The sequence below is a fragment of the Pteropus vampyrus genome, unplaced genomic scaffold, assembly GCF_000151845.1.
Source record: "Pteropus vampyrus isolate Shadow unplaced genomic scaffold, Pvam_2.0 Scaffold123, whole genome shotgun sequence".
Lineage (NCBI taxonomy): Eukaryota > Metazoa > Chordata > Mammalia > Chiroptera > Pteropodidae > Pteropus > Pteropus vampyrus.
The window spans coordinates 1,422,891-1,439,242 of record NW_011888904.1 but is presented as its reverse complement, the minus strand read 5'-3'; the positions used below and the strand labels follow the sequence as shown (position 1 = coordinate 1,439,242).

Here is a 16,352-nt window from a genome sequence, read left to right as displayed (position 1 = left end):
CAACAGCTTTCCTTGGCTTTAGGGGACTCTCAGGTACAAAGAAAACTTTATATAGGATTTTGGAAAGATCAACTGTTTACCAGGAAATAAATGGAAAAATAACTCTTATTGACTTAAGTGGAAGCCTCAGCTTCCCTCGGTTCACCCTCTCCCTTTAGGCTGCCCTTAACTACGAGGCAGTGAAATGGGCCTCTCTTACTGGGGCAAGCCTCAGCACCTTACCTTCTTCAGCAGATACCCGGTGAACCTGTTGTTTGTTCCCCGGCCAGAGGAAAATGGAGGTAACTGGGTCAACAAAGAGCCTGTAGTACCCAGCAATCAGGCAGGCCAGGTCTTTTGCACTGTTGGATTCCAGCAGCAATGTCAGAACCTTTGAAAGTAAAGAGAGCTCTTCAGCTTATAAAGGGCTAAGGGACAGTCTGAACGAAGACTGACAACAAGGCCATGTGGAACTAATGAGAAATTCCAAGCAAATTGAGCCATGGTCCACAGGCAGGCCTCATGTCTTGTATTCTCACCTACAAGACTTAAAATGAATATACACCTGCATGTGCACACACATACACATGTGCTCACACATGCATATTGGGCTCCTCCCACTGAATCTCCACAATATCTCCTGCCTCTCTATCCCCAACCCCTACCCCAGCCCCCGCATCCCCATCCCTACCCCCACCCTGCTCATTTGTACAAGACCTGACCTAGAGAAAGAAAAGGAGCAAAGAGCAAATGGAGGAGGGAGAAGGTGATAAGCATAAAGCACCATCCTTGAGCATGTTGGGATTAAAGCAAAGGAAGGCAGGATAAATGAAGGGCCTTTCAGAAAGGCTTGGGAAGTACCCTACATCATTTTACCCATTTTAATTGCTGCTACTCTTGGGCAGCCATTCTGGTCCCATGCATGTGATAAAATCCTCTGGTACTCCCATCTAAGTTTCTAAACCATCAGCAAAGTACACAGTCTGGCTCACTTTATACAAATAAACAAGCAAACAAAAACAAACAAAAATCTTTTAGGAACTGCCTAGGAAAATGCACCCTGTTTACCACTTTCTGTCTGACAGGACAAGATGGACAATTCATCCTCTTAAGCAAATGTTGGAGGTTAGACTTTGTTAATGTCCAAACTCATATAAACTATCCTACAGTAATTTAGCCCCAAATTCCAGAAGCTGGATTCAGAATCTCTTCCCTGTGTGTTACCTTGATGTCCTGAAGATACACTTTGACCATGCTCACTTTCTCAGACTCTTCTGTCAGCTCAATGCGGCTGATGTTTGCAAACTCTGCCAACGTGGACATGATGTTGAGTTTGCTATTGATAATTTGGCTTATCCCATACTTGGCTCCAACTAGAAGGGCAACATAAGATTCTCTATCCTGTAACTGCAGAAAGGTAGAAGGGGAATTAGTTTCCACTTATGAGCTGGTGAAAATACACTGCACATGTGAGACATGATACCTCTCTCTGCAGACTCAGGACCCCAGCCTGGCAGTTGGTCTAACATTCTTATTTTTCCTTCATAATTTCCAATTTTTCCTCTTCACCTTCATATACCCAAAGCTCCAGAGTAAAGAGCTTACAGTGCTCTTCCCTCAGAATGCCTTTCCTCTATTGTGAAAGCCGGTCAAATCCAACGTTCTTGCCTTTCTTCAGTCCCTTCTCTTTCCCATACTTGACCTGAGGCTAGCAGTAATACCTTCTGTCTTCAAACTAACTCCTCAGCAATATCCCTGTGACTCTCTCATTGCTTGGCTTTGTTTTGTCTTGTTAGCTACCTTGTTCCATCATTCGAGGGTAGAAATCATGTCTTATTCGGCTCCACCTCCCCCAGCATCTGTCCTAGGGCTAGCACCAAGCAAAGACAAGATAAACACTCTCTGGCGGTCCAATATTTAGCTTCCCAAACAAATTCTAGTATATGATGGAGTGCTCAAGAATTTTAGGCTAGAAGATACACTGATCTTCAGAGGACCTGTCAGGTCTTTTATAAGAGTGGGATTCCTCCATAACCATTAAGCTGTACACCTGAAACTAATACAATATTGAATGTCAATTGTAATTGGAAAAAAATTTTTTAAAGAAAAAAAAGAGTGTGATTCCACAGTTCTCTAATACGTACCATTAGAGTAGCATTAAAGATTTTCCCGCCATATGTCTTGAGTTCCCCAAGGATCTGTAGATAATTTAAACGTAGCTGGGCAGCAGAAATAAGTTGCTTAAGTAGGAAAACAAAAAGACCATTAAGTCAGAGTTATTCAGTTGCCTAAAATCAAGGCAGGGTTGAAACCCTAAGGTTTCACAACAGACAGTTGTGTGGGTCGACAAGGGCTACAGCCACATACATTACCTTCTGTCGGGGTTCCAGCAAATTCTGGTTCCTCTTCATGTGAAAGTTTATGGCTTTCTTGATGTCTTTGCCTTTCATGTTTCGGAGTAAAGTTGGAGATATAAAGTTCTCTATTCCCCAGTCTTTCCTGCCACGAGATATTGTAGACAAGGAGGCCCATTTTTACAGTGTACTTGGCTCTAATGAAGAGCATAACTACATTTGATTCAGTACTTAGTGTTCCTGGAATACTGCAATCATGAGCCTCTTTCTCAACAGAAGATATATACATATATACATATATGTGTGTAGAAATATTTATAAATTCTATTTATAAATTTAGAATAGAATTTATAAATATTTATATGTCTCCTCCTCCCTAACACACACACAAAACCCACACCCATTCAGGAATTAAACCCCACTGATCTTTCCAGGAGCTCATTACTCTTGGGGAGGTGTGATACTGTTATTCAGAGCAGGAGATCTCAATCTCTTTATTACTACAATATATGTGATAAATAATGATTATACATGTATAACACTCTAATGGGGCAACATATAGGACCTGTGAATCCCCAAGGTCATGCTTTGAAATAGTGCCAGCCTAACAGCCTCAAAATCCTCCAACAAACTTGTTAAAAATACAGATTCTCAGGTTTTACCCCCTTGAGATTTGAGCTAGTATATCAGGGACAGGGCCCAGGATCTGTTTTGTTTTTTTTTTAAAGATGATTCCCATTTGATTTTGATGCCCAGACAGAATAGAGCTGAGATTTGGTGAGAGGGTTAGCAAACCTGGGTGATAGTGCCAAGAGCTAAGTGAAATTTTAAGCTAAGAATCAGGAGGTGTTGGAATCCCAGGACTTGAAACTGCCCTAATAGGAATATAGTGCAACATGACTGGTTCGCACAACATTAATTTCCAAGGCATTCCTGCCCTCAGAAGAGCTTTTCACTGAGGCTGTCAAACAATTTCCCAAGACATCCTCCCAGGAACTAGGAACTTACAAAGAGATCCTGTGTCATTCCATCTGGAATTGGCTTCTGCCCCAGAGAGAGCAGCTAGATTCTGACATCTGGGAGACCCTGGCCGGGTTGGAGAGGGTAGAGAGGGAAATGGATGGAAAGACAACGGATAGATGGCTAAGTAGGTGAATATCAGCTTTCTGTGGAATCCGGCCATCCCGGCCAGGGACCAGCCAAGTTACAAATGCAACACAGCAGCTGTTGATGGGACATAGAAGGCCCCTGCCACTCACTCTATGTACTTCAAAGAGATCTTCTGTGGCTGGGCGCACGCATAGATCCTCTCCTGGATGTGCAGGGCTGCAAGTCGGAGCGCCGCGCTACATTTCATTTCTACAGCAAAGCGCTCCTGGAGCACGTCGCTGCAGCTCTAGAAGGGATCAGATCAGAAGAATTGGGAAACAAAAGCAGACGGATGGTGTTCCTAGTTCTCTCCGGTGAAGGGCAGCTTTGAGGTCTGGCTCTGCCAAGTCTTGGCTGTGTGACCTTGGTTAAGTTACTAGGACTCTCTGAACACTGCTGTCTTCCCATTGCTAAATGAGGAGAGTCAAGTCTATGTTACATGGTTTCTGTGAGTTTCAAATTAGATAATGCTAATGAAAGCAGTATTATACGAATATAAAGTTGTGTTGTTGTTATTTGCTACAACCATTTCTGTTAAGACTTTGGGCAAATCGATCCATCTAGTTTGAATTATCTGTAAAATGGTGATGGCTCCCAAGTGACTCTTTTTCATCAGAATGAAAATGACATAATAAATCTCACCTAAGGAGATAGAGTAGGGGGAGCACCAGACTAGGGGTCAAGGAACGAACCCATTTTGGCTCTACCACAAAATGGGTGACCCAGGGTCATCATGTGACTTTTCCAAGACTCAGTTTCATCATTTCTAAAATAAGGCTTTGAAGCATGAAAGCCTCTTTTAGCAATAAAAACTGTAACTCTAAAGATCCTAAATGGTATTAGGGAATGTGTCATATACATTGAGGACTAAACTTAAATTTCTTTATATATCACTAATCTCCTAACACAGCAACCTGGTGAGGGATAAAGGAATTCTGAGGGGTAAGCAGGCCCGTTCCCCTCCAGATAAAGACAAGCCCTACTAGGGAGTTGCTTAATTGCCTTGAGCTCATGTTCAAAATAACCCAATGTGTCATCTTTGAGAAAAACCTCCGTTATTTTAGGAACATTAGACTCAGTCACCTGCAGATAGAGGTATTCAAAGGCCACAGGATCTTCTTTCAGGAGGTCCAGGGGGTCTTTGGGGACAAAACACACCCTGAAGAGGCAGCGGCAGTCATGTGACTCCTCCCTTTCTACCACCTGCGATGGGTAAGGGAGATACCATTAATCTTCTCACTGCTTTTGTTCTCAAAGCTATTTCACAAAACAACTGATAAAAAAAAAAAAAAAAGACAATGAAAAGTAGTCCCTAAAATTTTCAGTTTTTGTGCTTCCCAAGACAGCGCAGACCTTTGCTCCTAACTTGACTTTCCCATGGGTATAAAATGTAAAAGACTCCAAAAAGCAGTTTCTTACTGACCCATCAACCCGTTTCCCTTTCCGGAAGAAATCTCTGCTTCCAGTTTCTTATATGCGCTCCCAAGAACAGTGCATATACATTACACATGCTTCTTTATATGTATATTCTTTTCTACAAATAATGGCATAGTATATATTATCTATATTCTGCATGTTACTTTTTCTTTTACTTCAACTATCTTCGAGATTTAATTTTATTTTCTTTTCCAGTGCTGAATAGAAGTGATTTTTTAAAAGTTTGCATGGAGCAGTATTAGCAGGTATGTGACTAGGGTAAGAATTTATCTGCAATGAGGAATGCTCAGAGTGGCTTCCATGAGGTCATGCCTTGCTCATGCTGTTTCCCTGCTTAAAACTCTCCTTTTCCTTTCCCAATTGTGGAAATCCTACTCATCTTTGTAATAGTACATATTCAACAAGTATTTTTTGTAACTAACCGAATGATTGTAAATACAGACAGACTGTATTTACACTGTCCTGCCATCAGGGGCCAGCTTAGGGAGTAAGTCTCACAGAAAAGGCTTAGACACAGCAATCAATGCTTCCCTGACATCTCAAAGGCAGCAGGTTCAAAGGAAGATCACCAGAACTGGAAGCAAAAGATGGGGCTCTACTGGCTGTGTTACCTTGAGTAAGTCACCTTACCTCTCTAAGCCTCTTGTCTCCACATCTGCAAAACAGGGCCTGCCTACCTCATATGAAAATTAGACCCGATTCTCATCTTGTTATCCAGGCTGAGTGAGCTCTGTGCCTCCTGGGCATGAGAAGTACATCAAACCTGATGATGTGCTGAGCCCTGTCCCCAAAGGTGCTGGCCGAGGCATGCAGCTTGCCCAACCGGATCTCCTCACCAGAAGCAGGAGCAGGTCATACCTGCTGGATGAGCTCCTCTTCATGCAGCAGGTGCAGCCGGGAGATGCTGTATTGCTCTTCCAGGACCAGTGCAAAGTACTCTGTGCTTCTGATCGACAGCTTCTCCTTCACCGTGAGGATGATGTCCTGCCAGGCACAGAGAGGTATAAGGGTCACCAGAAGAGCAGCCTGGCCCTCATGCTCAGGCACAGAGTAGAGAGGAATTCCCTGACCTTCTGTTTGCTCCTCAGTGCAGCTGGGGAGAGAAAAGCCTGTGCTCAATGGGTCCACTGCCAACTCAGGCAGCCGAATCTTGACAGACCACATGTGGGACCTCTCATGGCCCCACACCCACTGCTCCCTTCTCCTCAAGGATCCAGTGCCACCCATGCGGCCATCCTCTCTTGCTCTACTTGGAAGGCTGAAGCTACCCATTGGAGGCTTAGGCCTCTCATCAAGGTCTACAGATTCATCCTCTCTCTGGGCTCTGCATCTGCAACTGCTTACCAGACAGAATCCCACCATCTCCCCCTACACGACTGTGGAAAACCAACCAGATGTTTCTGAACCTCAGTATCTTCTTGCAAAATAGAGGATATGATGCCTATGTAGAGAGGCTGATAGGATGAAATGATAATACTGTGCCACTAGAATTGCCATGCCACATTCCCCTTGTTCTCTACAGCAGCCCTTTGTCTTCACGAGGCTTTTGCTACCTCAGGGCGTTCACACATGCTGTTCCTTCTGTCTGGCACTTTTCCCATTACTGTTTACAAGCCTGTTTCTCTTCAGAGAGGCCTTCTCTGGTTGCTGTATGTAAAGGTGACTGCCTCTGTAATTCTCTGTCCCAGGGTCTGGTTTATTTCCCTTATCACTATTTAATATTATCTTCCTCAATATCAGCTATATTCTTTAGTGAGAGACCGTCTAGTAAAGTGGATGGGTTCTAGAACCAGACTATTACTTACTAGCTCTTTGTCCCTCGATCAATTGCTTATTCTCTTTATACCTTAGTGTTTTCATCTGTAAAATATGGTAATAATATTAACACCTATCTCACAGGGTTCTTGTGCTCATATGTGCCCATCTAAGGCACTTAGAACAGTACCTGGCAGATGGCAAGTGTTCAGTACATGCTACCTGCTAATATTTGTTGTGTGTGTGTGTGTGTGTGTGTGTGTGTGTGTGTGTGTGTGTTGTCTTTCACCCCCACTAGATGGCAAGCTCTCTGAGAATACAAACCTGGCCTGTCTTGTGCTCCATTATATTCCTAAAGCTTGTCACTTTCACTTGATGAACAATCGTCACAGATTCATCATAGATGTCCTGCCAGAACCTCAGATTTAGTAAGTGTCAAACCATCACGTGCTACCTGCTTTTTACGACTCCCAGTTCTGAATATTCTTTCTGCTTACTCCATCATTCCCCATAAGTTAACCAGTGACTAAGTCCTGAAGTCTATCTACTCAACCACATTAACCCGATGACCACTGTGCACTGGCCATGACAGACAGCCTGTCTCTTAGTCCTGTCCCCTCTCCATTCTCCCATATCTCCTTTGAGCTCATAAAAATTGTCAGTAAATGTTTGCTGGGTCAAATGACATTATTTTTCTTGATTTAGAGAAAGAGGGTTTTCTAATGTAAGAATTTTTTTCCCTTGGTAAGGGATGAACTGACAGTGATTTTCCCCTTTTTTACCCCAGGATTTGTTTTTATCCCTCCTCTCTCTGTCATAAAGAGCAAAACGATTTGCTTTTAAAAATTTGGCTGCTACAGATGAGTAAGATTAACCAGTATTATATTAGCTAAATCCTTACTCATTTCCCTAACTCCATCTATCATCTTAATTTAATTCTCCTATGGTGTGTGCTTTTATTGTAAATCACCTCAAAGCTTTTTGGCCATTAAAAAGAGACCCACTTTAAGTAAATCATCCTTCCCATTCCAATGCACTTTGATTTAGGATGGCAGAAGTAGAAACCTTGTCCTAATTCTTTTGCAAACCTTCCCTTTTATGCAGAATGGTAGCGTGGCAAGCTCCAGTGCAGGATTCAGAAACAGACCAAATTTGAAGCCAGTTATGAGCTAGCTGACTTTGACAAGTTTTGGATCGCATGGGCCTGTGTTCTCATCTGCAAAATCAGGATAACACTCATCACTTCACAAGGCTATTGGGGGCATTAAATGAGATAGTATACAAGGAAGTGCCCAGGAGAGTGCCAGACAGGTAGTAAACACTTAACAGATCCGTTCCTCCCTTCCCTTCCTCCTCTGGGCTCGGGCTTATCAGGTTCACTGAGAGGCTTACTCTAGCTTCTAAGTCACACTGAAGTAAGAATGGGATACGGCATTTGGAGCTGCTCTGGGAATTGCCAAAGGAAGGTGCCAGAGAGGAATACTGGCTGTGTGCATGTGTTAGTGTGTGAGGTGTGTGCATGCATGTGCACGTGGATGTGCACATGTACACACAAGTGCGTGCGTGTGTGTGTGTGTGTGTGTGTGTGTGTGTGTGTGTGTGTGTCTTGGCGACTATCCGTTACTTACAGCACTGGCGCATCTGAACCTGCTCTTCCCCTAGTATCAGAAGAGCTGGGCTCAGTACTTACTCTTACATTGTTTTCAGTGTTTGAGCAACCCCTTTGTTTGCTTGTTCCCTGAAGCCACACTCTAATACTATTTACTCCCTTCTTCAGAAACTAGAGTGCCATCCCTTATTGTCTATGGATAAAACCCAAACCCTGTTGTCATCTGAGGTCCTCCACAACCAGCTTGTGCTGTCTCTCACTCTTTCCATAAGAAAACAGCCAGTGCTCTCGTCCCACTGGAATGGGTTACTACTCCGGGGCAACGAACGTCTTACTGGCTCTCTGCCTTAGTTCACGTGACTCCCTCCGACTGATGTGCACCCTCCATTCTCCCCCCACCCCCATAGCCCTGTCTCCACCCGTCCTTGTTGAATTTTTAGTTGCCCTTTAAAGTTCAGCTCAGGTCCAGCTTCTTTCCAAAGCCTTCTCTGACTTCCTGACAGGATGGAACAGATGGCGCCCTTTCCCTTGCACACAGAGCACTTCATTGTCCCTCTTTTTACAGCTCTGATTTCATCCTGCCCTGAACTACTGGGAGGTCCTTGAATGTCCATCCTCTCTCAACTAGGTTGTAAGCTCCTGGATGATGGAGACCACCTAGCTCTGTATGCACCCCCTCCAGAGCATTTCGTATAATGGAACTTGTTAAATATAAGTTGAACTGACCTCAACTCAGAACAGAATATTCAGGGGCCTGGGCCTGCCTTGCTACCTCACCTGGATTTTTAGCTGCTCTTGTCCTTTGGGTAACAGGTGGGCTCACTAAGAAGCAGGGAAGTCCAGTGGTTAAGGGTGAAAGCTTATGAGCTGTAATATGACCTTGGGCAAGTCATTTCATCTCTCTGAGCCCTGATTTCCTTCCCTTCAAGACGGTGATAAAATTTTGCTCGGTGATTGTGCAACTAAATGAGATAGCACAGTGCTCAGACTACGGTGGTTGTGAGCACACCAAGGCAACTGCAGGGCAGCCTCGGGATTCTGGAAACCAACGATTCTCACTGGGAAGAAGATTCAAGTTTAGTTTTAATACCTTCACAGTTGTGTGTGCCTCGAACTTGAAAGCTTTGGTCTGTCCATTCTCCAGGTACAGCTTGAGTACATTGGGCATACACAGCAGAGAATTTCCCTGGAAAACAAAAGGACAGTGTTGAAATTGGCCCTTTCTACCCCAGTGACAAATCTTCAGTTTCCCCTGGCCCTGTCTGGCATGGAGAACAGGATCATCCCTAACCTCTTCACCATGCTATGGGTGAATTCTTGGCTTCTGGAGCTTTCTCCAAGGGACGAGGCATAGGCCACACAGAGAGAAGGGCACACTTTGTTCAAGGTGAACAGCCACTAGACAGTCTCTGTGAGACATGAGAGACGGAGAAGAGTGAGACCTGCCACAAACACACTGATAGCACTGCACCAGCCTATATGATGTCTCATGATCAGCTGATACTTCACTGCTGTTTGCCACCCTTAGGGGATGCAATTCAGCAAGTCAGATGACAATCATGCACACTGTCCCAAACTGTGCCTTGTGGGGTTGAAGTGAAACCCTTCAGAGCGCCCCCCACACACATTGCCCCATTTACTGCTGCATTTCCTGTAGTGAAGTATCACCAAAGGGCAGAAGGCTGCTCTCTGCCTTCGCTCATCCCCACCATCACCCTAGACTTCCAGGACATCCTAAAGGGCTCTGTTACTCTTGGAGGGCCTTTTGGGAAGGAGGCATGGGACTGGTCTGTATTTGGTGACCCATGCCAGCCAGAATTCCTGAGGTGGAGCAGGGCAGGGGAATGTTCCCTTTGGGTTTGGAGAATCTCTCCAAGGCCAGCTCTCACAAGTGACCTCTAAGTGTTTTGCTGCAAATAAAAATCCGGAGGGCTGGTGTCCTCTAGAATGAGTAAAGGTTCTAGAGTCCCCAAAACTTGAGATAGAACCAGTCCTGTTAGCTGGTTCTAGACCCTACTTCTCATCACTGTGTACTACTCTTAAAAATAAGTGTTTGAATCTACATTTAATTTGTGAAAGAGATTCAATCATTTTTCACCAATGTGGACATGCAGAGACTCGAATATTGCTGAGTGACACAGGATCTCAGGTCTCTTCTGATTAACCCATTAGGCATTTCACTGGCCCCTTCCTGAACAAATCCAGCTTTCACTCTCAGGTCTAATGAAGGTGTGGTCTGTTAAGTGGAAGGACAAGTAGAAAATAAGGTCCTGCAGATGTGAACCAGATCACCCAAATCCTTATTAAAATGGCCATGACTCCCCATTTGCTGGTGTCTATGATGAGAAGACCAGATAAGGACAAGCTCTGACCTGAAAGTTTCAAAATCGAAAACTGATCATTCAATTATGGCAATAGTTACAGACCACTGAGCAGGGGAGAGGGGAGAGGGAAATGTGTAAATTATGAATAAATGAATCTTTTATCCAATAGTCCACATTAAAAACATCAAACTCCAGCCAATATTTTCCTTTTACAAATATGTCTTCTGAACCCCAACCCTGGATCTCCTTATATCATAAAGGATGAGGCAGCATGTCATAGTGGAAAACTGAAGAACTCAAGTCCCAGAGACCTGGGCTCCTAGATTTTTTTGCTATGTGATCTCAGAGGTTAATTCTCTTAACCTCTCTGAGCCTCTGCTTTCTCTTTTGTTAAAATGCCTCCCCTGAAGGGTGTTGTAATGTCTAAGGATTATGTACACCAAAAGTTTAGGCTCTTAAAAAAAATAAGCCATCCCCACCACCATCACTACTATCAGTATATCACCTTCAGAGGAAACACTTAAAGATTCAAAATGAGAACCTAACAGTTGAAATCTGTTGAAATTTCATGGGCAGGAGAATGGAGTCACTGAGTAACACTGAGCCACACCTACTGCTTCTCTCCCTGGCCCCCAACCAGAGTCCGCACTCCTCTCTCCGTCCATGGTTTGCAGGCATCTTACTGGGGGTGCACAGAATCTCTAGCAAACCCACTGCACTCTGTCTGTATTCTCTCTGTGCTGTGGGATTACAGTCTCAGGGAGCTGGGTGCCAGAAGGCAGCTCATTAGCTTCATGACAAATCATTTCAATCCCCTGACTAGTGACATACCTGGCTGTGGGCACTGATGAGCACTTCCTCAGCAAAGTGCACCTTCACAGGGTTGGTCTTCAGCCTGGCTCTCTTCTCCTCAGTCAGGAAGGATGATTTGGGGACTCCCTGAAAAACATTAACATGACACATTTTAGAACAGGGCTTCCATAAAAGCCATGTACAAATTCCATTTCTTAAAAATAAAAGTGAAAACTCCGACAGCTGTTAAGGATTCAATTAGCACCCACAGAGAAGGACAACATCCCATTAAAGTTCTTTTGATAAAATCTAGGGATCTCAATACACACAATGTTCTCACATGTCTGAGAATAGTTGAACATTCAATACAGTAGCAAAATGGCTGCTGTATGACAAAGACAAAGAGAACTGGCCTGTGAACTAGGAGACCTTAATTTCAGCCCAAGTTCTGCTACTCAACAGTTGTGAGAACTACCTCAAACACAAATTCTCACCAATTGTGTGAGTGTGAGTGCATGTACACACATGTGTGTAAAACAAAACAAAATAACTCCATGATGCTGGCCAAGTCATTGCCCCTCTGGTCTTCAGTCTTCCCACCTGTACGATGTGGGAGTTGGACCAGACACTTCCAGGGCTCCCTGAAGCTCTGACCCCTGTGATTTATCCTTGATCCCTCTTTGATCTTCTTATATCTTCTGGGTGGCACCCTCTTTCCCCAGAAGTAAAAAGAGTCATCACAGGTTGGTATGAGTATGTGGTGAAGCCCTGGGCCTACACCATATCAGGCTAAATTGTGGCACTTAACAAACAGCAAGTTGCATGATCTAGACCAACAGGATGGGATCTACCTGGATGAAACCCTGATACACTATTTCCTGGCCTGACATCCTATGTTTCCTTAATCTGGATCGCCCTTTAGGATAGCCTCTAGAATGTTTACATGTGTAAGAGTCCTCAGATGGAGCTCTGGGCCACGTTCTGAGTGGCTGAGGGAAGAGCTATGGAACAGTAATCAACTGGTTCCACCAACTGCTGGAAACAATGCTCACAGACTCAGATATCAATAGATCAATGCTGTGAAGTACATGAAGTGAACATGTGGCCCTGAAATTTTAATGCAAGAAGATAAATAAGATCTTACAGCAACGAGAACCTTGGTGTGACAGAGTTCATGACTAGGATTTAATATCTCAAATACAGAGTTTACTTTTTGAAAAAAAAAGATTAGTAGAAGAAGGGGGAATAGTAATGTCCCCAGAGAATAGGCACACTTGTGTCATAATCCCTCAACCAATTATTTAACCTTGATGTGCTTCTTTTTCAAGCAGAATAGTTTTCCAACCAGAAGAAATAGAAGGAATAAGGGAAAGAGAAAGTTAAAACCCAAAATTAGTGATGAGACTATCAGACTGATTTGAATGAGTTCAAGACACCTATACCAGTGAATCTAAGGGGCTGATATGTAACAGCTGGCATCACCTACAAAATAGAATGGAAAAAATATTAAGAGACTGAAGATGGTTAAGTATCAAATTTCCCAGAAAATAAATATGGAAGATTCAAGAAAACACATATTAATAAGCTTGTCATTATAATTCTTGGCAAAACCCAAGACAAGAGATGGTCAGAGAGCTTTTAGATATTGATCACTAACAACTAATATGGAGTTACCAAGAACAAGTCAGAGCCAACCAAGTTCATTTTTCTTTTGAAGATGGGATTCCAGATTGGTAGGCCAGGGTCCTGTGGATACAGTAGTATTCCTTCATTCTTGCAAAGTATTTGATAAGGTCTCCTATAATCCCCCTGTGGAGAAGGCCAGATGCAGAGCCATTAGGTAGATTCAAAACTAGTTGACTTACACGCAAAATTGTCTTGATTTCTAGCTAAGCAACTCAGGCTCCCTTTAGCTCAATTCTCATCCATTATGCTAAACATAATGGATGAGAATTGAGCTATATTCTCACTAGGTGAAGTCAGAGAAATTGGACTTACTAAACCTGTGAATGACATAGAGTTGCAAGGTGTCAACAGATCTCAGGCAGCAGAAATTTGAGAAGAAAGATAAAGGACTTGGGAATCTAAAAGAAATGTATGGGAAATTTGAGGACCAGGGGCAGCTATGGGTCAGAGGCCAGGCAATCACTAAGAACAAGCATAAGAGGGTGTAGGAGGACAGGGCTATCAAGAGCTAAAGGGAACAGAGTGAAGTGAGAGGCCAAAGGAACAGGCACAACCACCACCACCCTAAAGATGCAAAGGAATGAGAAATCAAGGGCAGAACAAAGGAAAGAAATAGAGAGAAAAATAATCTGCAGAGGCAACTGCTATTGTCTTTCACTCTAGGGAGAGCAATCCTATAAGAGTTCGGTCCAGAGCTGGATCAGGCTAATGGATATCAACTGGCTGGATAATGGAGGAAATGAAAGAGACTTGAAAAGAGGTGGTTCCTTGACAGGAAGGGAGAATGACTACAACTGATGACTGTACAAATATGCCACAACTCCCTGACTGTAAAATCTCAGCATGACAGAACATTAGGCCAAAGCAACATGATTTGACAGGGAATTAATGTGAAATGTGGTACTGAGGATTGAAAAAATCAATTGCACAAGCATGGGATGGGGTTGGGGGGTGGGGTGGCTGGCAGGGCTGGCTGGGAAGATATTCAATCGAAAATTAACTAAGTTTTTGGTCAACCACAAGTTTCACCCAAGCCAAAAGCGTGACTGGGCCTGCTAAGCCAATCTTGGGCTTCAGTAGTGTTCTTGGTGCATGTTGGAACTGCACCCTCTGTTCCCTGTGGTACTTGCACCAGTTGACCATAGGTGGGACTACATTCCTTTCTGGGTGCCACTAGTTGGGAGTGTCACCGCAAAATTGGAATCTGTCCAGAAAGTTATCAGAGAAACATATCATATAATGAAGAATTGATGGAACAATGTCAAGCCCAGGGAAGAGATGGCTACACTTCCAAATCTTTGAAAAGCTATTTCGTACAAGGTAGACTTGTTCTGAACTAGGACTAGTTAGTAGACTTGTTCTGAACTAGGACTAGTTAGTGGGGGTCATGGGAAAGAAGGGCATCTCTTCCATGTGAAACCACCCAACCATGAAACCAGCTGCTTTGACAAAGAAGAAGCTCTCTGGCATGGAAATGCCCAATCCACAGGCCCCACCATGCCTCCTATACTTTTACACTTCAGTGTCAGCTCTGCTACCTGTGTACCTTGGCATCTAAAGCATATTGCAAACCACTCATTTGAGCCATCCAATATTAAAGAGAGACAAAGGATATGAGTTACCCTTCATTCTAGGATATCTAGGTCTCCTGGGTTCTAAATTGATTCATCAGAGAACAGCAGACCTTACCTAATAAAAACTCTGTGCATGTTTTTGCTGAACTAAGAGTTAATGCTTAAAAGGGAACTGAAAGGGACAAGTTGGAAAATATTTCTTCACCTTTTTTGCAATCTTCCCCCTCCTTCTGCCCCGGATTGGCCAATGCCATTTTATGAAGACGGCAGGGTTTTTAGGAAATAGAATAGCATAATGCTAATAAGTGTGAGTTCTGGAGTCTAACTACCTGGAAAATAACCCGGCTCCACCAATTTCTTCATGTAATTTTTAATTATTTTCTAACAAGTCTGTAACTGTAGTTTTGCTTTTTTATTTGCCTCCATCTTTACTTAGGACATTGCATTTTTATTTCCAAATGGCTAGATGGTTTCGATTAAGTTTTTTATAGTTATTAATTTCTATTTTATTATATTCTGGAAAAGAGACCTATACAGTTTCTTATTTGGGGGAATTTGCTGAGATTTTTGATAGCCTGGTAATGTGGTCAGTTAGACTATTAAATGCATTATTAAAATTCTCTATGCCCCTATTTATTTTTTGTCTTTATGTGGCCAAAGCTATGAGGTATGTATTAAAGTCTCTCAGAATGAGAATTTTATTTCAACTTTTCCTTCTTGATAGTTTTATAATTTGTAATTTGATACATACTTTCCTTTGTATTACACATAAAGGGCTCCTTGGCCTGTAGTGGAGGAAATTGCCAATTCCTCTCTGTGCATCAGCTATGCACACCTTGCCTTGTGAAGAACATCAGAGCTGATAAAACATGATCATATCCAATACCTCATCTGGTCCTCATAACAACCCATTAGAGAGACAAAGCAGTTATTGTCATCATCAGTTTTACAAAAGTGAAAACTGAAATTAAATGACTTGTCCAAAGTCATACCACTCAAACCTGTCTTGAGACCTATAGTTTGATGCCCTTTTCATCATCCCACTCTGCATAGTTACAGGTCTGTCTCCTTAGCTGGACCATGAGTTCTTGAGGGCTGGACTCACATCTGTTTCTTCTAATACAATGAGGCATAGGTGGTCTTCAGGCAACACTAACTGCCTGGCTACCTACTGCCTGATAGCTGCCCCCTCTGCCCTTTCCCTTCCCTATTTATCCCCTGAGGGATATCCCACAGGAAGGATAGGATCTTGGGGTCAAGAAGAGTGAAACTAACACACAGGACATAGAAATTTACCGACGTGCAACGAGCAACTGTGATTGAAAGAGAATCTCCAGCTTCCCTGAAAAAAAAAAAAGAGAGAGAAACATTTGATCATTCTGAGCGATATGCGTGTGTGTGTCAAAAAGACTGGCAGAATTACAAAGTAGCCTTTCTTGCCTCAACTTCTTTGGCTCAGCAAAATTGAGAAGGACACTGAGGAAAACAAAGGAATTTAAGTTGCACCAAAGTGCCCCTGCTACCTTGAGGGAATCGTCGGATACTTGCCTCTACCACCTAGTCCATACCTACAGTTACTAAATTAAGTCATTTAGTCTTAGTTTAGTCTATATAAAGGAGAATTCATCCAGTTGCTATAACCACTAGCTAGGTTTATGTCCAAAAACAAATTTTTAAGAGAAAACACAGCAAT

At 43.1% G+C, this 16,352-nt stretch overlaps 1 protein-coding gene across 1 annotated transcript in view; it reads right to left on the bottom strand.

Annotated features, from left to right (window-relative positions):
• The window catches only part of FRMPD1 (FERM and PDZ domain containing 1), a 130,391-nt gene that overhangs the window by 7,780 nt on the left and 106,259 nt on the right, over window positions 1–16,352 (bottom strand). Inside the window, exons 7-16 of the mRNA XM_011366218.2 lie at window positions 15,956–16,001; window positions 11,439–11,546; window positions 9,374–9,469; window positions 5,778–5,903; window positions 4,566–4,685; window positions 3,593–3,729; window positions 2,352–2,478; window positions 2,124–2,219; window positions 1,204–1,386; window positions 223–370 (exon numbers count right to left, since the gene is read on the bottom strand). Coding sequence (XP_011364520.1) covers window positions 223–370; window positions 1,204–1,386; window positions 2,124–2,219; window positions 2,352–2,478; window positions 3,593–3,729; window positions 4,566–4,685; window positions 5,778–5,903; window positions 9,374–9,469; window positions 11,439–11,546; window positions 15,956–16,001 — 1,187 coding nt within the window. The remainder of the gene's footprint in view (window positions 1–222; window positions 371–1,203; window positions 1,387–2,123; window positions 2,220–2,351; window positions 2,479–3,592; window positions 3,730–4,565; window positions 4,686–5,777; window positions 5,904–9,373; window positions 9,470–11,438; window positions 11,547–15,955; window positions 16,002–16,352) is intronic.